Raw genomic sequence first — 27,945 nt, 5'->3', positions numbered from 1 at the left:
TACACATGTGTAATAGCACGGGTATGCTCATTGCCAATGGTGTATCTTTGTGGAGTGGAACCAATGGATTTACATGTAGAAGACATAATGGGGATAGTGTGATTGACTATATACTACTCTCTGAAGCCATCATGTATCGCATAAAGAGTTTTATGTTTGGTCAATGGACCCCGGAATCCGACCATCGCACCTTATGTATTGACCTTTCATGTGGAGAAGCAACTAAGCATGATAATCTCAGCCAAAGGAAAGAGAAGTTATCACTATGTATGGATTTCAAACGGGCACCAATGTACATTGAAATGGTTGAGCAAAAATTATGGATGACAAAGCTTCAATGTGATGCACCATTGGAAACTAAATGGGAAGCTTTCAAGAAAGCTATTTGTTCTTGTGCGGAAGAATGCTTTGCCATAAAGCATCTCCATGGTATCAACAAAGATAGATCACGCAAAAGGTGGTTTGATAAAGAATGTCAAGATGCTCGAAAGTCCTTGATAAAGCTTGATGCAACTATGGACAAAGACAACTATCAAAGTCATTTTCATATATACAAGGCATTGATTCAAAAGAAGAGAAGAAGATGGGAAGTAAAGCAACAAGAATTTCAAGTCCAAGAAAAGGCACATGCATGTGGAAGATTTTGGAGAAACTTGAGAGGCAAGCGGGTTGAGAATTTTGGTAACTTGAGTCTAGTGGATATGTACACACATTGTAGGCAATTGTATGAGCAAGAAAATACTGAAAAAATGCCATTTTATGGTTCACTCCCATGTATGCCGTCTTTTTTCACTACTGAGGATGTATGCGGTGGGCTTGAAAAGTTGGCCACTCGCAAAGCGGGAGATCTTCAAGGTATCAAGCCGGAGATGATCAAATGGACGGGAGATTTTATCCATGCGTGGATGTGTGATATGTTCAACCTTGCACTTCAACATGGTATGCCTTATGATTGGAGTACTAATTGGGTTAAGCCTTTTCATAAAGGAGGGGATGTAAAGAATGTAAGCAACTACCGGACTATAATGATTGGGTCTCTTATGGCAAAGTTGTTTGGGTGCATAATGGAGATGAAATTGAGTGATTGGGCTGAAGAGAATGACAAGCGTGCAAAGGGACAAGCGGGTTTTCGTCGAGGCCATAGCACCATTGATCATCTTGTCACTCTTCGTGTTCTCATGGAGGAAAGTCGGTTGAAAGGCAAGCGATTGTATTGTTGTTTTGTGGACTTTAAGAAAGCCTTTGATATGATTCCACGTAACAATTTGTGGAGAAGGATGGAAGAACTCCAAGTGCCAAGTGAGTTTATGCTTGCGGTTTCTCGAATCTATGAGAAGGTGATTTGTCAATTGCGCATGGGAAGAGAAATTTCAGAAATTTTTGTAAGCACTATTGGGGTTAAACAAGGATGTCCATTGTCACCAACTCTCTTTGGTCTATGCATCGATCAATTGGAACAAATGGTACTTGACTTTATGCAAGAAGAAGGCATTGAAGAGGTCACTATTTGCAATGCGGTAATCATGCTTTTGTTGTATGCGGATGATGTAGTGCTTCTAGCACACACTTTAGAAGATGCACAAAAGCTTATGGTTGTCCTTGAGAACTTTTGCTTGCATAGTGGGATGATTGTAAATGAATCCAAAACAAAGGTTATGCTTGTGAAAACCAACCATAAGGAGAAGCCATGCATTGTGTACAACAACGAGACACTTGAAGTTGTTGAGAGCTTTAAGTACCTTGGCCTTGAGGTTCCATCCAATCACAAGTGGCATGAATGTGCTATGCGTCGTTTGGAAGCGGGAAAGAGAGCATATTATGCATTTGAGAACATGTGTAATGCGGGAAACATCAAGTGTTAGGTTCTCAAGAAGTATCTTTTTGATGCATTGGTGACACCGGTTCTTCTTTATGGAGTTGAAGTGTGGGGCGGGAGCATCTCAAAGTCTACTTGGAAAGAGTTTGAGAATGTCCAAAAGCGTTTTCTTACAAACTTTCTCCAAGTTAAGACACAAACACCATATATGCTCCTACTTCTTGAGTCGGGATCTCTTCCAATTGAGGTTATGGGCATGGAAAGGGTTGTGGAGTACATGATAAAGATGCGTCAAAACCCCTCACATCGACTTCCTACAATTGCATGGGAAGCAAGCAAAAAAGTTCAAAAGACGCATAAAAGCAAGATCTTGAGCACGGGATGGATGCAAGACATAAAGAAGTGGTTTGGGAGATGGGATGCATTACACTTGCTACATGATGCTTCAATTGACTCTCAAGTGAATGAAGCTTTTCTACAACGCCAATGTATTACGGCTTGGGAGAAATCCGGTGGGTCACGCTTCATACATTACACCACCTATATTGCCCCCAACTACAAAACCATGTTCTTCGCTGAGAGAGGAAACCGTACTCACACTTACATGCTTGAGCCTATTCCCTTGTCCGCGATACGCACTATCGCAGCAATTCGGCTTAGCTCCCATTTCCTTCGATGCGAGATAGGGCGTTGGGGCAATGGAGAAGAGTCAAATCGATTGTGCACATTATGCTCACTGCAAGTTCGAGAGTCTGAGTACCACACACTACTAGAGTGCTCAGCTTTTGATCACATCCGAACTTGCTTCTCTCACATTTTCAGCCATAACTTAGACCTACACACTTTCCTCTCCCAGCCAAAGTGTGGGCTCTCCATTGCGACTCTCATCACTACAATTTTGGAGCATCGAGAGGCACTCATCAGCCATACACATACTACATCACATGTAACTTTGGTCCCATAGGTCATATTTGACCTCCGAGGACGATAATAAAATCTCTCTCTCTCTCTCTCTCTCTCTCTCTCTCTCTCTCTCTCTCTCTCTCTCTCTCTCTCTCTCTCTGGGTTTGCCCTCCATCTCCTACACGTCCACCTCTTCCCTTGACCATACCTGCACGGCATGGGAACTGCACTCTATGCTCCGGGATTCCTCCCCTGTGCGAGAAAGAAGTTCTGGCTCGGCTCTGCAGCAATCCCTGCACAGAGGGCATTGAGCGCCACCTTTTCCTCCTGTGTGTCATAACCTCCCAACTGTTGCAGGACTGTCTACGGCAACTCAAAATCGCAAAAAGACATTGTCCGGTCCTGTGTGTCTTCCCCTCGCCGCTACAGATGGCATCTCGATTCTCTCTCTCTCTCTCTCTCTCTCTCTCTCTCTCTCTCTCTCTCTCTCTCCCCCATGCGTGCTTCCCTCTTGATTTCAACTCTCCTCGTTGGATAGATCTTAAAGGTCTCTCAGGATAGTTTCCCAGGGCGTCAAAATATTCTTCTCTTCTTCCTCAACTTCTCATGAGCAAGTGCACATATTCACACTAATCAAGTAGGCTTAAAAAACTTTGGCACCTATCAACACTACAGATGGAAATGAGCTCGATGTGATGTGTGCTCATCATCATGCATGCACACTAGTGCTCAAAAAAAATCATTTTTCCAAAATTACGTAATTCCTTGAAATTGCCAAGAGGAAATTTTTTAAAAAATGTTATTTTTACATTTTTGCATAATTTTTCTCTATTTTGGGACAAAATTTGTGATTTTCCTATTCCTGTCAACTGCCATTTTCAAAATTAAAAACGACATGATATTAATTTGGGACACATTTTTCTCGAACACTAATACACACCTACCATTGCACAAACCCAAGTCCTTTCTCCTCCCTTTCCCTTTTCTTCAAAAAACCCATTTACTTTTGCTTTGCGAAAGCATCTTGCTAGATTCCTACAAAAAGAAATGAAAAAAAGATTGGAACAACATAGTAGTGTTATATGTATATGGATCCTCATCTCTTCAAAGGCAACCTTCTTCTTTTGTTAGGTTTATAGAAAATCAACCAATAAAGCATTAAAGAATTGATAAAGTAATTGCATAAAAACGAGGAAAGCAACATTTATTGTTTTTTAATATCATTTAGTTATAAATTGAGTCTCAAAACATTAAAAAGATTTCAGAGCAAGTATACTTATACCTTAGGAAAATAAAGTTGGTTGTTTGGGAGCCAAATTTAGTTATAAATTGAGTCTCAAAACATTAAAAAGATTTCAGAGCAAGTATACTTATACCTTAGGAAAATAAAGTTGGTTGTTTGGGAGCCAAATTTGGTAGTGCTGCATGGGAGCCGACAAGTGCAGTTTGCATGCTCTCTCTCTCTCTCTCTCTCTCTCTCACACACACACACACACACACACACACACAATAGAGCAGATTTACATGCCCCTTTGTGTCTGCAGGTAGATTTGTTGCTAGTTATATAGCATGAGCTATCTCTGTGTCTCTCACGATATCTGGGATATGCAGGCCGAAGGGAGGCAATGTTACTTCTGTGGTTGCCTCAGCTTGCGCAAAGGTGGCTTCTGTAGATTGAGGGATGCCTCAGCCTATGTGAGCAGTGTTCAGTGAAGATAGGGAAGGAGAGAACGGGGGGGGGCAGGCTAATGCCTCAATCTGCGAGAGCAGTGTGCAGTCAAAAAAGGGGGGATATTGGGGGGCATCTCGCAATTAATGGTTTTTTTTTAAATAAGTACAATAATAAATGCAATGTTGGCATTGTATAAGGCACATTGGGCATTGCTTTCAACGTATGAGGCAAAAAAAACGATGCATGCGAGATGCAAATGTGGTTTATAAAAATTTATCAAAACTGATAACATTTGCTTCTCGTCTTTTGTCCAATAGGCAGACCTAGTGATTTTGTCACTTATTTGTTTGAGAATACCGAGTGACCCTTCACTTTGTTGGCATGTTAAAAACCCGGGGGATTCACTATTAGTAATGGGGAGATGTCACCTGCGTGCATCAAAATTAGAGAAACCCCCCTATGTATGGTATCTTACATGCTAACCTAACCCCCCTACATACGGACAAAATACGGACGTTCTTGCAATGAGCCATCCCCTCTTATACGGATTTAGTACGGAATGTAATGACCCACTATTTTATGTATACTAGTAAAATAACAATTTTAGAAGCATATGCTTTTGCAAAAATACATGTTGAACTGCAAATGAATAGAAGTTTACAATATAGTGTGTTTTCATTTGCAATAGATGTTAAGAGAACAAACCATGAAAAGCAACAAATATAATGAATACTAAATCAAAATAAACCAATCGTTTCAATGTAATTTTTTAAAAAACAAATAGCATTTGCCTTTTGCAATAGATGTTAAGAGAACAAACCATGAAAAGCAACAAATATAATGAATACTAAATTAAAATAAACCAATCGTTTCAATGTAATTTTTCAAAAAACAAATAGCATTTGCCTTGTAAACTGATGCAAATCTCAATCTCAAAACATATGATACTAGCCACCTACTTAGTAGGCTTCCCACATGGGATTTAAGGCACATATGAAATGGATTGTTCTCTAAATAACAAATAATACATACTCTTAAACAACCATGAAAAACTTCACTCATCAAATCAAAACACATTACAAAACAACCCATTAAAAGATTAATCTTTTTGCACAAAAACAATTATATGTGATATGAATGCACGTCTATGCTGGAGCAAAATGCAACGTTTAAAAAAGCACCATCTGTATTTAATTTTGACTTTGTACATAAAATATAAATCTTAAAAATTTCTCCGGAGTCTCCTTTGTACGGAGACATCTTTCTAAAAACATATCAGTACACCCTTTTCTTGGACTCCCACATGGGATTTTCATCACATAATTTCTTTTTCAAAAAAAATTGTCCACCTCATCTTGGGCTCCCACGTGGGATTTAAGGATTATCTTACACATTAAAATCAAACACATTTTCAATAGAATCAAAGTAATCTAACTTCAAAGTGGTGGTATGACCTCCATATCATAGTACATAGGAAACCTCCAATCACATAGTTTTAAAATCTTTAACGCTATGATGTTACACATCCAGTTTGAGATTAAGTACATTCTTTATTGAGTTAATACAACACTACCACCCAAAATTGTGAGTATGGCCAAAACAATAAAGATTGCGGCGTATTAAACTCTTTAAGACTGAAGCATATAAAATACTTTAACTATATAAAACACAAAGTTTACAAGCTCCGACACAAGGCATTTTCCAAGTTTCCAAGTATTTTTTTATTGAACACCTTTCACTATGGTAGATGGAATCGTTATTTAACAAAAAAACAATATACATTATATATACATAGTCCACATTGTTTAGTGGAGAGTTGAACTCTTTAATGGACATTGAAAACTAAAATAATGCATTCTAATTTTCATAGGTTATCACTAACTTGCAAAATCTAGGCTAGATTTTGAGCTTGCCTTGAAAAAATTTGACAAAATGTGACAAGATTTAGTGTAACTACCAATAGATGCTTCAAAATATGATCTAAAAGCCGATTTAGTGTATATTGTGCTTTCAAACTATGATTTAGTGTAACTATCAACAGATGCTTCAAACTATGAGCTAATATCGTAAAACCCTAATTAGATTTTGAGCTTGCCTTGAAGTAAACCAAAAAAACTACATAAGTTTTAGTGTAAATAGCGGACAAACATTTCAAATATTTGACCTAAAAAACAAGAGAATTCCAATTTCCTAGCTTGCCCTTATTTTCTTTCTATTGGAACTTGAGAATAAATACTAAATAAATATAAACATTATTAAACTTACATTAAGGCAATGTTGAAATAAAAGTCATGAGGCTCTTGATTCTTGAGTCCTTGGCTGCAGCACGCGCAGCAGGCTCCAACTCCAAGCGATAGCGCATGGTCTTGTGGTAGGCGGTAGCACCATAGCAAGCTTGCACAGTTCGCTTCTCATTTGGGACAGATTTGTGCCTCGGACAGTCTTAGGCGTAGCATCGGCGGACAGATAACGAGAGGCTCAGGGAGTCAACAGCGTTGGCGGCTGCAGTGAAAGAAGTCGGGACTCGGACACCAGCTCGAGCAGGTCGGGACGTCAAGACTAAGTATCATTGATCAGCAGGTCAGGACTCGAACGCCATAGCTAAAGCCTAAGAGCATTGACCAGGCAAAAATGAGTCACGACTAAAATAAGCTAAGAACTCACGCATTGAAAATTTGAGAAAACGCCCTTTAGAAATTGTTCAATGTTTAAGCGTTCAAACCTCACACGACCATGGACAAAACCCCGGTCCCCAAGGTCCACACTTCAAAGGTCAAATCTTTGATAAGAAAAATACCCCTAGAAAGAGTGATTTTAGGATTCCACTCACCTCTTTGAAACAAGGATGGTCCCAACAAGTGACCCTATTGTTGAACCTAGGATATTGGGGATTGATAAAACAATTGGAAATCCATTGGTCTTTCTTGAGCTAAACCCATATACCAATGAGGTGCCCAAAATGTCGTTTCAAAAGAATAGTCCCTCCAGGCACCAAGGAAAAATTTGTGTGTCAATGCCCACATGTGATGACTCTTATATAGACTCATGCATTAATTTTTGTCATAGAGTGCACACGCAAATACGCTTGCTCAAAAAAACAAGGGTAGTAGTAGAGAAAAGAAGCCCATGCTAAGAAAAATAAGTGTGCATAGAAAAAGCAAGCCTCCTTTTCAAAAATACACTTGCTCAAATAAAAACAAGGGTGCCAGAGAAGCTCATGCTAAAGAAAAGAGAGAGTCCCCCCTCCCAAAAAAGAAGGAAAAGAAAGTGAGTCTTGTCAAATAGAAGCACATAGAACTCAGTAACCAAGCCTTACAAAAGGCCACTTTTCCTGGCTCTAGAAGGTCGTCAATGTTTCCCCCATTGTCTAACCATAATTGAAGTAGCCAATCCTAGAGAACACTAGCTGAAATTCCAATTTTCACATTCAACAACCTTCGTGAAGAATGAACCCGAAAAGTTGAAATCTACATATTTGCAAGAAAAACCACTGCCTCCACACTAACTATACCCACTACCTAGCCTCGGTAGAAAAAACAACCTTAGTGTATTACATGAGAAACCCGACATTAAAATCAGGTAACAGATTGAGAACTATGCTAATTATTGTCAAAGTCTTCAATGTGTAAGTGTCATTTCAAACATAGCATGTACAATATGCACTACTGCGTATGGCACATAGGAAGCAGAGAAATGACAACTAACCAGACTCTTGCAAGTAGCGAAATACTAGAAATTTGAGCTCCGTTGAAGTGAGATTGGCCATGGAGACACCCGATCACAAGCAGATCTTGTGAAGCATACCAAAACAAGCTGCCAAGAATACATAGATAAGCCAATTAAGATATAAGGAAACGAGAAAAACAGAACTCAAAAGATGCAGCTTCACCATTTAGGAGAAGAAGCAGCTTTTCGCTTTGCCCTTATGCAATTTGAAGCAGAAAGAATCCATTGGCCTCTCGCAATCTTAGAGATGTCTTTTTCTGCAAGAAAGTCAAGGTGAGAATTAGGGTTTGTGTTGTGACTGAGTACAGAAGTAGTAATGTGCCCAACTTTTTTTCAAAGAATCGTGCGCTTGCTATTATGCTATACCTTAGTACGAAACCATGCAAAAAACAATAAGATGCCTTGGAGCTTAGGCTGGGTTTAGAAGAGGGCGACGAGAGCATGCTAGCTTTCCATTGCCTCCACTCTTGCTATTCACGAGGGAAGGCGGAAAGGTTCATAGCCAAACCCCATGTCGTGGATGCTCGGGGCTGCTTGCTCTCTCCTTCACGCCCAAAAGTAGGCACAGGGCCTTCAACTTCTCTCTCTCTCTCTCTCTCTCTCTCTCTCTCTCTCTCTCTCTCTCTCTCTCTCTCTCTCTCTCTCTCTCTCTCTCTCTCTCTCTCTCTCTCTCTCTCTCATATGTCGCATGGAAAATGCCCCTCTTTGCTCGCACTCACACATACTATGCTCGGGGCTGCTTGCTCTCTCCTTCGCGCCCAAAAGTAGGCACAGGGCCTTCAGCTTCTCTCTTTTTTTTTCGGGAACGGGGGGGGCTCAAGACTAAGCGCTATGGGGTGGAATCAAAGGTGGGAATCCTTCGAGCAATCAGGGTCATCGGATGTCTATAAGTGAAAAATTAACCTGAGGCAGATTTTTTGGTAGTTTTTTTTTCGGTTGTTCGTTCGCGCGAGGAGAGGAAGGGGGTCGCGAGAGAGGGAGAGGGAGCCCGTTGGTCGACCTGCTGCATCTGGATGCGAATTGTAACATTTAATGGCCTAATAACTTATGTGTAGCGGAAATTAGCATGAACATAGTGGGCATTTCAGTAGAATAGATTCCTAATGAGAATTACAAGAGTGCTTGGGTGGAGAGAGCAACAAAAAGCATAACACCTAGTTAGATAGCATCGACAATACTTTCAAAAGAGAGAGAAATTAAGCTATTGACAACAGTTGAGGACCGGATTTTCATGGAGCCGGTCCCCCCTCCAAAAGGCTTTGTATTATGGTTTCTCCCATCAAGAGAGACATTGTACAATACAATTCTTTGTGTTCCTTCAAGACTAGCTAGTGCAATGAAGATAGAAATTTCATGCACTAAGCAAAACACTTAACAAACACAACTTGAATTATCCCCGTTCTCAGACCCAAGACCTCACACACCTTCGAAGATGGTGAGAGCTAGCAGGGTATGAGAGTAGATTGAGAGGAAGAAGGAGTATCTTACGAGAAAGATGTACATCTCCTCACATAATCACTCATATGTAGCATAGCTTAGCTTAGTAATTAGCTTGGTAGAGGAGATGACCATGCATTGAAGCTTGGCTCTTGGTTGGATTTGCATCCACATGCCAAGAGAGTGTTGATGTAGGCTTCTATCTCACAAGCTTGGAGTGGGTGATGAGTTCTCTATTAAAGCTTGGGAAGAGATAGTCTTCTCTTTCTTCACACATGAGCTTGTGTGAGTGTGTTTGTGATAATGCCTTGCAAAAATCAGCCCCCTCTCTCTCTTGGGCGAGCCCTCTTGCTAATTGCTCTCGCTGAAGCCTCATTGGCCCTCCCCAAGTCAAGCCAATTACAATTAAGCAGCATAAGTGATAGCCTTTTGACATGTGTCCCCCTTTCCCCTTTTGTGAGAGCTTTAGGTAAATAAATAATTAAACTAAACTCTCATTGGACCCCTTTGCCTCTTGGCCAATAGGAATCAGGCAAGCCATGGGGCTCCTGAATGCTCATTGGACCCCTTGGGAGACTGCCCAATAGTCTTCTAGGAGACTTAATTCTCATTGGTTTCTTTTATTAAATGCTTTTAAATTAATTAAACTAGATTTACTCTAGCTTAATTCTCATTGGTCCACTTCAAGGGTCATCCAATAGAAATTGGGCACACCTTGTGGGCATCTGGCCTAGGGAGCTGACATGTGTCCCTCATTCCCTTTGTTTAAAGGGAGCCTCTGTGTGTGTGTGTGTGTGTGTGTGTGTGTGTGTGGCTTTCTTTCTCATCCCCTACCTTTAGGGCTCGCCCCCTCCCATGTAGGGATGTGCAACGACTTTTAGGGCACACACAAAGCATCCAATTTTCCCTAGGGTTGACCTTTGGACACAACCTTTGAATTTTGGAACCTTAGCATTTTGGAAGTCTTAATGGACTGAACCTTAGGGTCTTTTTAACCCATTGTTGCACATGGCTCTTTTGCAGATGGCCCCCCCTTCGGATCCCTATTTTCCCTCCTTTGGATCCCTCCTGTGGCCGGCGGTCTGCTAGCTTAACCAATATTCTAGCTTTTTCTCCCCTGGCCTTCCCCACATTAAATGATCAGTTTAATATGAGAAAATCATTTAGGAGAATTAGATATTGATTATTATGACATTACCTCTCTCTTGAAATCATAGTCGTCCTCGACTATGGTGTAGAGAAGATAAAGCATGTTCATGATTCCTTTTCTTAGGGGGTAGAGGATCCCTATGTTACCCTACGACATCATTCCACAATGGATGACTAGTCCATTTCGCGGTTGAGAGCCTGAGGCTGCCGCAAGCATGTCTGCACATTAGTCCTATCAGTCTTCCATAGTAGAGTGACAAGCTCTACTTGGTGTTTGGGAGACGTCGTCTCCGCAAACTTGATCTAAGCATGCATACTACTTCATTTTTGTGCACAAATAAAGAAAAAGAGAGTCTTATAAGACAAAAATTTTGTTCATTTTTAACATTTTGTACATTTGCTTACTCTTGGGAAGCATTGTAAGCATTGACAAGGTTTAGGTTATCCTTTAATTGTATACCTTGCATCCATCTAGCATCTTCAAAAGGATAATTCTTAAACATAATAAGATATCGTCGATAGTCTTACCGCCTCTTAGTACCTTGTCTTCATGTCGGAGAATGGACTCGGGCTGCAGCACCTCTTCTTGGTCCTCGATCTCCAGTGGGTCTTCAATAGTTGGTTCTTGAGGTGGCTCTCCTTTGTAAGGATTTAATAGGCTCACATGAAAAGCATTGTGTATGAGCCAATGATTGGGCAACTTGAGTTGATAGGCCATCTCATTGATTGGCCTAAGAATCTGAAAGGGACCATAGTACCTTTTTGCTAGTTTAGCATAGTACTTTTGGTGACCCGTAGGATTCTTGCCCGTTGTGTGCCTTAATCGAGCATTGGGAAACTTTAACAAGACCCAATCGTTTTCTTTAAAGGCTTGGGCTCTTCTGTGCTTGTCAGCATCAGCCTTTTGTCTTTGCTGTGAGATAGAGATAGCATCCTTAATCATTTGAAAAGATTCTTGTAGGTCTCGGCTATACTCATCTGCAGCGAAGATCTTCCCATGTACCTTAAGTAGCAAGGGACTTTTTGATCTTCCCTCAATTACCTCGAAAGGTGCTTTTCCCATGGAAGTATGTAGAGTGTTATTGTAAGCATACTCCACTAAGGGTAAGTACTTCTCCCATTGGGATCTTTGATCTACTTCCGTTACATAGGCTTTTAGTAGATCGAGAATGGTTAGGTTAGCTATTTCACTTTGGCCATCAGTTTGTGGATGATAGGCCGAAGAGAAGTTTAGCCTTGTTCCTAAATTCTCAAAGAGACCCTTCCAGAAATTACTGGTCATTCTAGGATCTCTATTCGACACTATGGACATGGGCAAGCCATGGTACTTGAAAATTTGTGAAATAAAGAGGGTTGCCATTTGATGGGCTTTGATAGTCTTTTTGACAGGTATAAAATGAGCTTGTTTACTAAACCTGTCTACTATCGTCCATATTCTCGTATTCCCATGGATAGACTTAGGCAATCCAAAGATAAAATCCATGGATATGCTCTCCCATGGTGAATTAGGGATTGGCAAGGGTTGAAGCAATCCAAGTTGCTTCCCTGTATCAAATTTTGTGTTTTGGCATACCACACATTTGGAAACATACTCTTGTATGTTCACTTTCATGGTAGGCCAATAGAAATATGTTTCAATTCCCTTTAAGGTAGACTGAATCCCTCTATGCCCAGCATAAGGTGGAGCATGAGATTCATACATTACTTTCTCACGTAGTGAGTTAGTAACGCATAGTCTATTGCCATAGAGAAGATAACCATCTTGTAAAGTAAATGGTTCTTCTTTCTTCCCTAATGCAAGGGCTGAAATCACATCTCTAAAATCGGGATCAATAGCATACTCATCTATCATTGAAGATAGATCATTGTGAGTTGCTATGGAAACTGCATTCACTCTCGGCCGTCTTGAGAGTGCATCAGCTACTTGATTATGTTTGCCAGCAATGTGAGCAATATGAAAATGAAATTGCGAAAGGAAATTTGCCCACCTCATTTGTTTGTCGGAGAGCTTGGTCTGCATCATGAAGTACTTAAGACTTTGGTGATCCGTTCGCAGAATGAAAGGAGTCCCCAATAAATAGTGCTTCCATGAGTCTAAGGCATGTAGAACTGCAAGGAGTTCCTTTTCGTATATGCCTAGATCTTGCTCAACAGGGTGGAGCCTTCGACTCTCATAGCCTATGGCATGCCCTTCTTGGAGCAAAACAGCTCCAAGGCAATCACCACAAGCATCGCATTGGACCTCAAATGGTTTTGAGAGATCCGGTAGTGTAAGCACAGGTTGAGAGATAAGCTTTTCTTTAAGCTTTTCGAAAGCATTGTTCTCCTTAGCAGACCATGTATACCTAACGCTTTTCTTTGTTAGGTCATGTAATGGTCCCGCAATTTGTGAGAACTTTTCTATGAAGCGTCTATAGTATGCACACATACCTATGAAGCTTCTTAGTTCATGAAGATTCCTTGGTTTAGGCCATCCTTTTATTACCTCTAACTTTGATGGATCCATTTGGATGCCATCTTGAGAGATAATGTGACCTAAATACTGAATCTCTTGCAAGAAAAATTCACTTTTCTTTCGAGATTAACATAAAGTTTATACTCTCTCAAAACTTGAAATATTACCTGGAGGTGTTGCTTGTGTTCGTCTAATGAATTAGAGTAGATGATAATATTATCAAAGAAGACTCCAGTGAAGGTTCGATGAGGCCTGAACAGCTTCTCCATCAAGTGGTTGAATGTGGTTGGTGCATTGGTCAAGCCAAAAGGCATGACAATGTATTCGTAAAGAGCAAATGTGGTGCGAAATGCGGTCTTTACAATGTCTTGATCAACTATCCTTATTTAATGATGGCCACTTTTTAGGTTAACCCTACTGAAGTAGGTCGATCCTTGTAGCTTATCAAATAGGTCTTCTACCCGTGGAACGGGAAACCTATTCTTGATAGTGATCCTATTTAGTGCTCTATAGTCGACACACATACGATATGTGCCGTCTTTCTTTTGCACTAATAGCACAGGTGAGCAAAATGGAGATGAGCTTGTCCTAACCATACCCTTCTCAACTAACTCATGCACTTGCCGCATAATCTCCTCTTGTTGAGCTTGAGAAACTCTATAAGGAGGTTTATTAGGCGGTGAACTTCCTGGAAGAAGTTCAATTGCATGGTCATCATTACCTCGTTTAGGAGGTAGCTCACAAGGGATGTCGTCAATAAAAACATCTTGGAACCCCTTGAGAAAATTGGATAACTCTAATTCCTTTTGGTTGCTTTTATTTTCTTTTGCTAAAGCATTGGGTTCATTTTGAGAGTCTTTAACAAAAATCATGTACACGGAAATAGAGCTCTTTATTGACTTGTTGAAAGCTGGTGTATGTACAATGGGGATGGTGTTACCCATTTCCTTAGAATCTATATACATGTCTTTTTCCCTGAACTTAAAGGAGATTCTCCTTTCAGGAAATTTAACATCGGCAGCCATGCGGTCAAACCATGGTGCCCCTAGGATTACATCCTCATGCTTGAGAGGAGAGATAAAGAAGTCCTCTTTGTCCACATAGCCTTGGACATGAAGCCACAATTTCCCGATTAAGGGAGTGACTAAAGCTTCTGGCCCCTTGAAGGCACTGTTTGCGGGTACGACATCTCCCATCTCGTAGGATTGTATTCCTAGCTTGGTGGCCAACTCTATAGATATAAAATTGTGAGTAGAACCAGGGTCAAAGAGAATAAAAGCATCATGTTCTCTTACCTTTCCCCAAGCATGGCATAGAGGAGATCCTTTGTGGTGAGTTTGGTGAGTCTCCTCCTCTTGGATTTCTACCAAGGAAGCTCTAGGAGGATCTTGGTGGTTGTTCTTTTGGGGACAAGCGCGGTACGCATGCCCTTGTTCGCCGCACTTGAAACACCGGTTATCCTTACGATAACGCTCAAGCTCTTCAGGAGAGAGTTTATTCTTACCTTTGTAAACTCCCTTCTCTTTAGCTTTGTTGGAGTTGCCCTTAGGAGACTTTTGGACATTGTCCTTCCCCTTAGGCTCATTGGAACCCTTGTTTTCCGGGGGCTTATTATTTCTTTTTGCCCCCGTTTGGAAATTGATTCGAGAGGTGACCATAGTGTGGTATATTACCGCCGATATGGTACGTGGTCTTTGGGAGTTGACATACTCCGCCATTTCTTCGGTTAAGCCCGCACAAAAGTGTTGCTTTTGCTCTCCAAAATCCAACTTTTTGAAGACAGTGGCTTTGAGTTGTAGGTCCCAAAACTTGTCTACATATTTTGTGGATAGATTCATTGGGAGAGAGCTTTAAGCTTCGCCATTCGGTGAGTACTTTGTCTTTGGCATCGGTGGCCAAAAGCTGCTTCATAATGGAAGCTCTTAAAGCTTTCCATGTTCGTGGAGCTTCACCGTTGGCTCATAGGCTAGACCACCATTGTCTGGCGGACTTTTGAAAGTGCATAGCTACATGGCGTAGCTTAGAGGACTCCGTGAAGCCCTCATCTCCAAACTCCGCATCGAATTGTTGGATAAAGGCCAAGACTTTGTCCGTAGCACCAAAGGTACCATCATAGGTAAGGAAAGAGATGCTCTTCCCTCCCTCTTTGAATTTCTTCAACTTGGAAGACCTCTTCCATGCGGCATAGGATTTCCTATGGCCTCTTCTTTTTGATGGTTCAAAGATTGCAACATCACTTTCTTCAGAAGGTGAAGAATTTGAAGAAGGTGGAGAAGAGGGTGACCTCTTTCTCTCCTTTTTCTTGTCTTGATCTTTGTCGTCTTCACCATAGCTTTCATAAGAGGAAGAGGATGAAGAATATGGAGAAGAGGGTGTCCTCTTTCTCGCCTTTTTCTTCTCTTGCTTTTTATCATCCCTCTTTGAATTATGGTGTGGAGAAGAGTGTGATGGTCTTCTCCGCTTTGGTGGTGATGGAGAGCGTTTAGCCCGCCGTCTTCATGGAGCCATCTCCGCCGAGGTGGCGGGAGACTTGCTTCTTTCTCGTTCCTTCGGTGGAGGCTCTTGAGTTTTCCTTTGGGAAGGAGATGCATCATCAAGAAGTAAATTCTTGAGCCCTTCATATGGATTCTCTTCTTCTTTCCGAATCGGAGAGAGACCTCTTTTGGTAGTCTCACAAAGAGGCTTCCTAGGTGTTCTCTCGTCATGGTGATGAGCTTGGAGAATCCCATGAGCACGGAGCTGCCGTTGCACTTCACTTTGGAGAGATGGATTGCCCATGGCTTGTTGAAGCCTAGAAACAAGATAGTTAACAAGCATTGAAGCATCATTAGTAGCTTGCTCATGAGCAAAATCAAAGTTATCAACATTAATTTCACTCTCTTTACTATTGTCAGCCATTCTAACAACTTTTAGGTGTAAACTTTTTAGGTGTACTTTGGCACTTCAAGCCCTAGTTGCTACTCCTCTTTACCCCTTTAGAAAAAGCACTCAAGCTACTGTACTCGCGGCTCGAATACCATTAATTGCAAGGAATAGAAGAGAGGGTCTTTCGACACCAAAACAGCACCGGCTCCTGTCAAGCTTCTAATAGCTCAATAGTGGTTAAGCCGTAGGCAAGCCCCGTAGGACTCCACTATTAAGACCATAGCTCTCGACGGTGATGCCCCGTTAACTGCACGAAGGCAGGCGCACTGCAAAGCTGAAAGATCCCTATTCTACTTACTCACAGGCAATTAATAATACCAACCATTTGTAGCTAGCTTGAGGAACTCCCTTCTTGAGCAAGAAAAGAGAAACCTTGAGCTCTGATACCAATGTAACATTTAATGGCCTAATAACTTATGTGTAGCGGAAATTAGCATGAACATAGTGGGCATTTAATTAGAATAGATTTCTAATGAGAATTACAAGAGTGCTTGGGTGGAGAGAGCAACAAAAAGCATAACACCTAGTTAGATAGCATCGACAATACTTTCAAAAGAGAGAGAAATTAAGCTATTGACAACAGTTGAGGACCGGATTTTCATGGAGCCGGTCCCCCCTCCAAAAGGCTTTGTATTATGGTTTCTCCCATCAAGAGAGACATTGTACAATACAATTCTTTGTGTTCCTTCAAGACTAGCTAGTGCAATGAAGATAGAAATTTCATGCACTAAGCAAAACACTTAACAAACACAACTTGAATTATCCCTGTTCTCAGACCCAAGACCTCACACACCTTCGAAGATGGTGAGAGCTAGCAGGGTATGAGAGTAGATTGAGAGGAAGAAGGAGTATCTTACGAGAAAGATGTACATCTCCTCACATAATCACTCATATGTAGCATAGCTTAGCTTAGTAATTAGCTTGGTAGAGGAGATGAGCATGCATTGAAGCTTGGCTCTTGGTTGGATTTGCATCCACATGCCAAGAGAGTGTTGATGTAGGCTTCTATCTCACAAGCTTGGAGTAGGTGATGAGTTCTCCATTAAAGCTTGGGAAGAGATAGTCTTCTCTTTCTTCACACATGAGCTTGTGTGAGTGTGTGTGTGATAATGCCTTGCAAAAATCAGCCCCCTCTCTCTCTTGGGCGAGCCCTCTTGCTAATTGCTCTTGTTGAAGCCTCATTGGCCCTCCCCAAGTCAAGCCAATTACAATTAAGCAGCATAAGTGATAGCCTTTTGACATGTGTCCCCCTTTCCCCTTTTGTGAGAGCTTTAGGTAAATAAATAATTAAACTAAACTCTCATTGGACCCCTTTACCTCCTGGCCAATAGGAATCAGGCAAGCCATGGGGCTCCTGAATGCTCATTGGACCACTTGGGAGACTGCCCAATAGTCTTCTAGGAGACTTAATTCTCATTGGTTTCTTTTATTAAATTTTTTTAAATTAATTAAACTAGATTTACTCTAGCTTAATTCTCATTGGTCCACTTCAAGGGTCATCCAATAGAAATTGGGCACACCTTGTGGGCATCTGGCCTAGGGAGCTGACATGTGTCCCTCATTCCCTTTGTGTAAAGGGAGCCTGTGTGTGTGTGTGTGTGTGGCTTTCTCTCTCATCCCCTACCTTTAGGGCTCGCCCCCTCCCATGTAGGGATGTGCAAAGACTTTTAGGGCACACACAAAGCATCCAATTTTCCCTAGGATTGACCTTTGGACACAACCTTTGAATTTTGGAACCTTAGCATTTTGGAAGTCTTAATGGGCTGAACCTTAGGGTCTTTTTAGCCCATTGTTGCACATGGCTCTTTTGCAGATGGCCCCCCCTTTGGATCCCTATTTTCCCTCCTTTGGATCCCTACTGTGGCCGGTCTGCTAGCTTAACCAATATTCTAGTTTTTTCTCCCCTGGCCTTCCCCACATTAAATGATCAGTTTAATATGAGAAAATCATTTAGGAGAATTAGATATTGATTATTATGACACGAATGGAGGTGGCGTTGGTGAGTGAAGCTAGAGAGGCTGGGCTAGGGGAGCAACATCATGAAGCCGAGCCAAAGGAGTCGGATAAGGCAAGAGAGCCTCAGTCCAGGGAGGTGATTGAAGCCGATTAGGAGGAGCTAGAGGAGGCTGGAGAGCGGCAGTCCAGGGAGGCGATAGAAGCCGATCAAGAGGAGCTAGATGAGGCTGGAGAGCCTCAGTCCGCCGACGGCCCGATTGAAGCACACCTTCAGTAGCAGGTACAACCAGTAGAGAGAGAGTGGCCATATGAGGCATCCGTGCCACACTCAAAAATCCTAACCTAAGTTCTCTCTCATTGCTACTATTGTAGGTGAATGAGGCATACATTGAGGTGAAGCGTGATTGAGTCTAATTTTGACCAAAAAAACGAGAGAATTTCAAGTTTGCCCTTATTTTCACCACGCATGAAAGTACTCATTGATGGAGAGAGAGAGAGAGAGAGAGAGAGAGAGAGAGAGAGAGAGAGGCTTACTAATGTATTTAAGGTGGCTCAGGTAGTTGAATGTAGCCCCAATGTAACCCCCCCCCCCCCCCCCCCCTTATGTATATGGTATGAGTATGAAATAATGAGGGGCTACCCCTATTGTATACGCTTATGTACAAAATCCAAAAACCCCCCTATTGTACACTCACCTGGTACCGTAGAGAAAACATAGTGAATCCCCCGGGGTTAAAAATGCCATGCCATAGAGAACAAGGAGAAAGCTTACATATTTTTTAATCAAATTTTTAAATTTGTAATTGTGTTCCTTGATTGAAAAGCATAATGAATTATTTTTGAATTTTTTGTTTGTGGACTACATAAGGAATCCTTAAGAAAGCGTCGGATTTTTGGTGCAATTGCGGACCATTGGATAAAGCTTGCGGATTAGTGCCACATGGCAAAAAACTTTCTTTTTTAATATTTTTTCCAAGTCTTTGTGAGAGGTGTTGGTGTTTGTGTACCTCTCTCTTTAAAGAGAGCCATTGAATACTGGGCCACACATAATCTTTCTCATCCTCTTCCACCTTTTTTGACTTTCTTAAAGAAACCTCACAGGAGAGTTGGGTTAGGCATACTTTCAATGTTTTCAGTGATGATAAAGATGTACCTTAAATGTTATTTCAATTTTAAAATAGCAAATGGATCTTTTTATTTCACCTTTCATTTCACATTGTGGCATGTCTCACATTCTATTCTTTTAGAATGTTAAAGTGAAGCTTCACCTTGCATAATTCTAGTAAATTATATATATATATATATATATATATATATATATATATATTGGATGAGTTCTTTTTGGCTTTTTAAAAGAAACCTTAGAGGAGAGTTGAGTTAGGCATACTTTCGATGTTTTCAATGATGATTGAAACTTATCTTGAATGTTATTTGGGTTTAAAAATTTCACCTATCATTTCACATCATGACATGCTTTGACTTTTTTTTTTGCATTCTATTGTTTTAGAATGCTAAAATGAAGCTTCACCTTGCATAATTCTAGTAAATTCTATACATACATACATACATATATATTTATTTATTCATATTTATATTTACATACACACATACATATTTATTTCACCTTTCATTTCACAGCAGTCTCACATGGTTTGATTTTTCTTGCATTCTATAAGTCAATTCTAGTTAGTGTTCGAGAAAACCTCTATCGATCGAGTTTCCTCCTTGCAAAGAAGAAAACCAAAAAAATTCTTTTTTTAAAATATATTTGCATGATTTTTGAACTCTTTTTTCACATATTTCACCGATTTTTCTTCCCTTTACCATCGTTTGCAACCGGCTAGTCTCGATTTTCAATTGGTTCAAGGCTAAGGTGAGGCAATCCTTTCCAAAACACTAGTTCCAATTGAGCTCGATTTAATGATTTTATCACTTTCTTATTGTTTAAGAAAGTCATTGTGACCCTTTCACTTGTTTTTTTTCAATTTTCTACAATGCTTCCAAATGGTTTTTCAAATATTATTTTTTATGTTTTTGGAATATATTGTAGTTTAAATAGTTTATTGTTATACTTTTTTCAAGAAACATAATTTTCATTATGATAACAAATGTTTTAAAAAATTAGTGTCACTTTCTTGTTTTCTCTCTCAAAAAAATTCTTTATTATTAAATTCTTTTGGTAGCCTTATGTGGGCCATAGTGAACTTTCACCTTGTTGTTGAGAGCTTGAGACTTGCTTTTCAACTTTTTGGCTTTGTAAAATAGGAGAAGAGAGGGTAGCCGTACATTTGAAAAAATTTATTTCATGCTCTGATTGGACCTTTCTTGTCATGCGGACAATTAAAATCTTCGTCAGGTTTTAGGCTATGAGTGGATTCCTTTATTTCACAATTTACATAAGTACATTACTTGATCTTCCTTTTGTTCTTAATGTTTTAGAATGTCAATGTGAACCCCTACCTTGTTTAAATATCTCTCTCTCTCTCTCTCTCTCTCTCTCTCTCTCTCTCTCTCATACACACCTTGAAAACATTGAAAGGTACATACTACGATGGTAGTTTAAAGAAAATGTCATTTTTTATTTTCCTTTTCACAAAGGAAACTCTCGGCTTGCCAAAACCTTTTTGCCTAACAAAAGAAAAACAAGGCCGACACTAGCGTGTAGACGATCGGCACTACCTGCTGTTAAAGAGAGAGAGCTCTTGACTGCGTTGATCGGCAGAGCAGAGCAAAACACACACACACACACACACACACACACAGAGCTGCTTTGAACGGTAGAAAAAAAAATATAATCTATTTTTATTAGGGACCTAAAAAATAACCTTAAAAAAGCCTAAAAAATGTGTACACAAATTGATAGGCATCACCCCTATATCACTGGGTGCTTGCCAACAAGAACAATGGCACACTTAAAACTCTCATGTTCACTATAAAACGTGGAAGACTATAAAACGTGGAAGATGTTTTGCGGGCATCTAACTCCGTAACATTTGACAATGTAGAAGGAGATTGTGGAACTTCTGTTTTCGTCCCCGTTGTTTTAGAGGCTTGTTGATCAAGTGCTTTCATGGTAAGAGAGAGAGAGATCATCAGCGCTACTCACCTCACCCATCAACGTCACAAAAATGCCGAAGTGTATGGCAAGGAAGACAAAGAAAGAGAGTGGATCATGCAAGCAACCATGGATGCCAAGTTTGCACGTGAGGGCAAGAGAGGCATGCGCATCATTGGCACATGGATAGCCCAGGAGAGCCTCGGGTACCTGGCGTTTCTGGAGAAGAAGAAGAAGAAGAGGAGGAGAAGTGAGAGAAACACCGCCATTGCTTCACCAAACCTTGATTTTTGCATTTCTCTACTAGTTTCGTGGATTAAGCAGGAAAGAAGCGAAGCATCTTCTGAAGCGCAATTTGCAAATATAGCATAACATTGACCATATGTGTCTAAGAGAAACATAGAGTGATAGCAGTCGGCCCTGGTCATGCCCTCGATGCCTTGTATTATTGTAGCTTTCCTGGTGCGGTGCAAGGCTTCCCACTACGACAATGAGCTTGTCTGAAGGAGAATACCGGTAATTTTCATTCCACTAATGTTTTCTTGCTCGAATCCATTGCAAAGTTGGTCTTTTTAACGATTAGTGGTAAATGTTCTAGGCGCCACAAAAATTACTACTCATAAGTTGTTTTCTAGGCGTCCAATTGCTGACAGTGAATTTGACTTCGAGTTAATAGCCATAAACACAAGCATGCAATGCAGCATCCTTTTCTTATGCATATCATGTGCAACTGGGAGAAAAAGTTGCTTCTTCGTTTTACACCAGAGGAATCTCCTGCAATATGTGACCATATTACGTGGAATTTGTCAAATGAGTTTAATGGTTCAAGGGTTTCAGAATGCAGCATGTGATTTGTAGCAGGTTTAACTCGTTTTCTTCTATGACGTGGTGTATATCATCATGTATGCAGCATTCAGCTCTTGCTTTGCAACTTTTTCTGGGGTGTGGGCTTGATGAGCATATAAATAGATTGTGCAATGTGACACAAGAGGAATTTTCTTGGTTTTGTGAAGTTTAAGACAGGAGTATGTTAGATCCCTCGCATGAATTACTGGCCACCGTGGATCCAATTCAGAACTCACACTATGTGTACCACCATTGGCTTGATCTTTAATTATGCACATCATGTGCAATGGGGAGAAGAATTTCTTTTAAGATTTGGGAATCTCTTGCAGTATGTGATGAAACTAAATGGAATTTGTCAAAGGAGTTATACGGTTGAAAAGTTTCAGAATGCGGCATATGACTGGCAGGAGTTCTAACTCATTTTCTATCGTGACATGGTTTATATCATCATGTATGCTGCACTCAAGCCTAGATTTGCAACCTTTTAATTGTGTGCTTGCTGATTGATGAGCAAAGAAATAAATTGTCCAAAGCCGCTCAACAGTGCTCCTGCTTGTTTCCGTGACAAAGCTGGAGGTGACATTAAAAGAATATTGGATTTTCTTTGGTTCGTGAAGTTTAAGACAGGAATATGTCAGTTCCTTCACATGACTTACTGGCCGTGGATCCTTTAACTCATTGTAGATCAGGAACTCACACTAAGTGTACCACCATTGAGTTGACTCTAAATTTTTAGAGGAAAAGCACAATGATTGATATATTCTTGGAAGTGCAGCTTTACAAGTTTTCAACTAAAGTTGGTTATGTTCGATCCTACTGGCCATGGCTAAGTATTTTTTCCCTGTCTGCTCTTGCAGCTGGATTTCACCACATTACAATATTCTTCGAAGAAAGCCAGTAATGCGTATGCGGAGAAATCCAAGCAAGAGAAATCTTTTACTAAATGTCATTCCTGTACGCACGGATCCAGATTTATCACCATCAACATGCAGTAGGAGGTCATCAACAAGTCACCGCTCGAGCTGGAGCTCGACTTCTGAGCTTGAGCAGCCACTCAGTCATCGACCCGGTGTGAAAATTGATCAATTAATCAAGGTGAATGAAGCTATAGCTATTGAGCTTGAACACTTGGAGTCAGGCAAAGAAAGGTGGCTTGAAAAGCTTAAGCTTCTTGAAGCGAGGATTTGTTCAAATATAGTCAATATAAACAAGTGGGCAACTGAAAACAAAAGCAAGCCTGTCAACATTCAAGCTGTTGATATTGGCGTTGTAAATAAGAACAAGGTGGAAGAGGGTTTTGTCTCTGAAGGACCTTTGGCTTGGAGGCTGTCTCTTGCAGAGCTTGCCTCCATTTTTAAAAACTCTCTTGTTGAGCACAGTGGCAGATCGCCCTCTCGACATCAGAGACTCGGACCTTCTCCGTGTGGAGTGGACTTGTATTTTGATGGCCATGAAGGTAGTGCTGCTTTATCAGAAGAGGGCAGTTATCATGCCAATGAACTCCTTTTGGCTAATGGTGCAGGGGATTTTGTCATATCTTCTCTGAAGGAGGATCATATGTCTCAAAAAGATACTATATACATCCCTGAACATTTCTCTGAAGGCCCTGGGGATGTTTCGAGAGGGCAAGAAGTTTTTCCTCCCAAGAAAGCCAATAATTTTGTTGAGGTTGATGCTGCAAATATAGAAGCGCTTGAAGTTGTTTTGAAGGCTAGTAATAGCTCAACTAGAAGAGTTGAAACACATGACAATCTTTATGAAAGACTGTCGTTGAAAGACAGAAATGCTCTTCCTACAGAATCTGTGCTGATGTCAGAAGTCATGCCAGAATCCGGGACTGTAGAGGGAACGGTAGGTGATTCGGGAGGTGTTGAAATTGTGTTACCAGAAGAGCAACAAGCAGATGGAGTTTCTTCTATGCCAGAAGACCAAAATCATTCTCAAGTGGAGGTAAGCCAATCAAAACTGAATGATGCTTTATTACAGGCCCAGAAACAGTTGCAGCAACTCAAGCAGCTTATTGTAACTCTCGAAAAGGAGAAGGCCAACTTGGAGAGCAGCTTAAGAGCTTGTCAACATGCTCTGGAGGAAGCTAAGCTGGATGTTGACAACCTCAGGTCGGGAAAGGAGGAACTTCAGGGCATGTTGACTGACTGCAAAACATCCTTTGAACCAGCACAGCTAGTCTTGATGAAAGAGAGAGATGAAAAAGAACACAAATTGCTCAATGCTGTGTTATCACTGCAGGAGCTACAGCAGAATACCATAGTGCTTGAAAGACAAAAGTTGGTTCTTGAAAGTGAGCTGAATCACTTCAAACACGTCTTTGAGAAAGGAAAGCAAGAGGTTCTTAAATTAAAGAAGGAAAAGGCTGCAATTGAGCTTGATTTTGCTGGTTGCAAACAGATGCTTGGCGAGGCACAGGATAATGTCGTGCAACTTGGAAAGGAGATGGACACGCTTGTTAGAGAATTGAGTGAGACGAAAGAAAGTCTCAAAAAGAATCAGGGACAGTGCATGATGCTAGAGAAAGCAAAAGATGATCTCCGAGACACTCTAGCTCAGTCCAAACATGGCTTTGAGAAGGCAGTTGAAAAGTGCTCTATCATAGAGCAGGAGAGGAAAAATTTAGAGGCAGCTCACAAGGAATTGATTGTTAGGTTAGAGAAAAGTGAGCAGCATGCTTTGATGCTAGAGAATGAGAACAATCTGCTTGAAACTCTGTTAGCTGAATTTAAGCGCACCTTGGAGGGAACACAGCAGCAGGTGATGGTGTTGGAGGGAGAGAAGGATTATTTGAGAAGTGAGCTGAGCGAGTCCAAACGGGATTCTGAGGAGGAAAGGCAGCATGCACTCTCGTTGGAAGAAGAGAAGGTGGTTTTGGAAATGGCGGCCTCTGAGTACAAGCAGGTAATACAGGAGATAGAGCAACATGTTCTAACACTACAAAGTGCTTTGGAAGGCACTTTGCAGAGAGCAGATGCATTGGACCACCAGGTTCAGCGGCTGCGTATTGAAACAAAGAGATTGGGTGAAAATAATGAAAAGCTTCAAGCTTTGAAACAAGAGCAGGAAATCAAATGCAGGCATTTGGAAGCACAGAAAGAGGTATTACAAGCAGAGCTGAAGAGTCTAAAAAGCAAGCAAGAGGCTTCTGAGGAAGCTTTGACAAAGGTAAATACTTTGTATGCAGCTGCTACTGAAGGCACAGAAAAAGAGAAGGCTTACACTAGAACATTGCAGCATCAGCAGTCACTAATTGAGAAAGAAAATTGCAGTCTCAAGGAGTCGCTTGACATGACCTCGCAGAAGGTCAAGTTTCTGGAAGGTGAGCAAGAAAGGCTACAGATGAAATTGAAAGATACCGAATTTAGTCTTCAGAAGGCAATTCAAGAAATGGATGCATTGAGTGCTGATCATGCAAATGAGGTTGCAGCTTTAAGGATCGAGTATGCAGCTGCTGAATGCCAGATACAAGAGTTGATAGAGCAAGCACAACAGAAGACTTTTGAGTTAGAAAGGCTTTGCCAGGTGGAAGTTAACCTCAATCATCTGTCCAAAACCTTTCATGGCCAGCAGGCACAACTGAGGAGCACAGCAAGCAAATTGGAGACGGTGCAATTGGAGCTGACTGGCAAGAAGGTTGAGTTAGAAAACGAAAGATCTTTAAAAACTACCATGGTTCAAGAACTGGATGCAAATGTTATGAAACTAAACAACCTTGAAAGGGAGTTAGGCAGAGTAAGGGCTGAACAAGTGGGGCTTAGAGCGGCAATGAAGGATGAGATGGTTAAGAAAAGGGACTTGATGCAGAAGCTACAAGCAAAAGAAGCCCACAGCAAGGAGCTTGTGGTAGCAGTGGAGATTTCCAAGCATGATATGATGGTGCATTTGGAGGATGAAAGGATGGCCAAGGAAGCTGCATTGGAAGAATTGCAATTATTAAAAGGTCAGAATGAGGAACTTGAAAAAAACCTCCAGAAAATGCAGGCAGAGATACTAGTGTGGGAGAGAGAAAATGAGGATAATGAAAGTGTGCTGCAAGAATTAGATGAAGAACGTTCTAGGTGCAAAGAGCTCGAGCAGGCATTGGATTTGAAGGCTGCTGAGCAAGAAGACACCAATGTAGCATGGGAAGGTGAGAGACATGTTAATGAATCTTTGTTGATAGAGTTGGAGGAGGAGCGAAAGCAAAGGGTGCAGCTTGAGGAGCAGTTGAAGGCGTTAAAAGTGAAGGAGGAACATACAGCAGTTGTCTTGCAGGATGAGAGGGAAGCACTTGAAGGTCTCAAGAAACGCATTGACGCTCAGGAGGCCAGATGTAAGGAGCTGGAGATAGCATTAAATCTTGCAAGGATTGAGCAACAAAGAAGGGAACAAGAAGCAATGTCGAAGAGGAAAGTAATCCAGGAACTTGATGACCAGGGGAATCCATCCTTAGAGCAGGATCCTTGTGAGGTTATGGCAGATAATAAAACCATCCAGGCAGCTTCAGAGATGGAGAAACTAAGGGTAGACGTCTCTGATATCATTGCCAAGAGTAAGAATTTGGAGCAGATCATAAGGACTCTAGAAAAAGAGAGTGCTTCCAGTAGCTCAAAGGATGTGATCCGGTCAACAATAACGCAAGAGGTGAGGGAATTGCAATCGCGGATTCAGGGCATTGAGTCAAGGCTGGCTGATGAGGGGCACATGACAAGCGTTGAAGGGAAGGGGAAAGAGAAGGAGAGGAAGAGGAATGAGGATGAGTTACTTGCATTACTGGAGGAAAGTTCAACTTTTGGGCCAAGGGTCCCTGACTTGGAAGCCCATATTATCCATGATTGTGAAACATCAACTAATGTTGCTCGGCAAGCTGAGGAGGAGATCAGGAGACTCAAAGAGAGCACTGAAACCTTCCAGCAAGCTCTTTTTGATGCTCACCATACAGCTATAGCAGATGTGGCTGGTCTGTTGGTTGAACTCAAATCCTTGAAGCGCCTATTGAATGACAAGAATATGGTTGCAAGTGATAAAAAAGAAGAGAAAAAGAAGGCAAGCCTGTCAATTCCTACTGCAGCACTGTCAACCAGTGCTCTGGCAGCCCTCGGCCTACTTGCCTTGCTCAAATTTCCAAAGAGTACCATCAGTTGAACTGGAGTCATTTGGATCCATAATGCTTCGTTGCATAGCACCAAGTGCATCGTGGCATCTGATTTAGCATGTGTTCTGTGATTTTATTCAATTTCTGCCATTGCGTGTGTTGGAAGTAGGGGACCACCGCGTATCTCCAGTGGAAAACACACTTTGTGTTTTATGTAAAGTTGGTTTGGCGGATATGATAGTGAAACAGCATAGGTTAACTATAACAGACCAGGGTTTTGTCTTTGCTAAACCAGCTGGCACATCTGTTCCACAGCTGCTTGCATTGAAACTACTTGCTGAAGAAAAAGGAAAGGAAGCATCACCTCCTTTATTAACATGATGATAAGAAGCCTCCAATTGCAGCTAGACGTTATCACCTTGTTGACCGTTGGGTCAACAACACAACATAACTCAAGTTTCGTACCAAAGTTTTATCTTTTGTGAGTTATGAAATGCTGCGGATTATGGCTATAAACGTCATTTGTAATGAGTAGTTATTCTAGTTTCAGAAGCCGGGGTGCAATGGCACTTCCAGATTGTAAATACAAAGCCATTTAACCCTTTCAACCCCATTTTTGGTTAAACCTAAGGTAGCCTTAGTATATAAGGTACCTATGTCATTTTGTAAAAAAGGATTTTAATCATAATCAAAACTTAGCGCTGTCGTCTATTGTGTGTGAGAGAGAAAGAGAGTGAGCTTGAGCTTCATCTTCTCGTTACGTCCGCCTCGCTCAACACATTGGAGATCCGACTGTACCATTGCTGTAGAGGAGAGCTACGCGACAATGCCAAGCATTTCACGCGAGATGAAGCACACGCCGATGCATCTACGAGCTATTTGTGGTCGTAAGTGTATCAAACGATGTCTGTTTTCTGCGTGC

The 27,945-nt window shown here is 41.2% G+C and overlaps 1 protein-coding gene across 1 annotated transcript; it reads left to right on the top strand.

Moving 5' to 3' along the window:
• The first annotated feature begins 20,995 nt into the window (after positions 1 to 20,995).
• Positions 20,996 to 27,729, top strand: LOC147431915 (uncharacterized). Its single transcript, XM_086494365.1, has 2 exons — positions 20,996 to 21,610; positions 22,798 to 27,729. Exons 1-2 carry the CDS (start codon positions 21,585 to 21,587, stop codon positions 27,071 to 27,073), a joined length of 4,302 nt encoding a protein of 1,433 aa, XP_086350491.1. The 5' UTR covers positions 20,996 to 21,584; the 3' UTR covers positions 27,074 to 27,729.
• Positions 27,730 to 27,945: the final 216 nt, after the last annotated feature.

Source organism: Adiantum capillus-veneris, chromosome 21 (assembly GCF_014529385.1).
Source record: "Adiantum capillus-veneris isolate H3 chromosome 21, ASM1452938v2, whole genome shotgun sequence".
Classification (NCBI taxonomy): Eukaryota; Viridiplantae; Streptophyta; class Polypodiopsida; order Polypodiales; family Pteridaceae; genus Adiantum; species Adiantum capillus-veneris.
Note: the sequence above shows the minus strand (reverse complement) of the source record. Positions and strands in the feature narration are given on the sequence as shown.

What these genes read in the sequence shown, in the direction of transcription:
- LOC147431915 (XM_086494365.1), top strand. Translation starts at nt 21,585, where the DNA reads ATGAGCTTGTCTGAAGGAGAATACCG. An exon ending in TTGTCTGAAGGAGAATACCG is followed by an intron (nt 21,611 to 22,797) that starts GTAATTTTCATT and finishes CTGCTCTTGCAG; the next exon opens with CTGGATTTCACCACATTACA.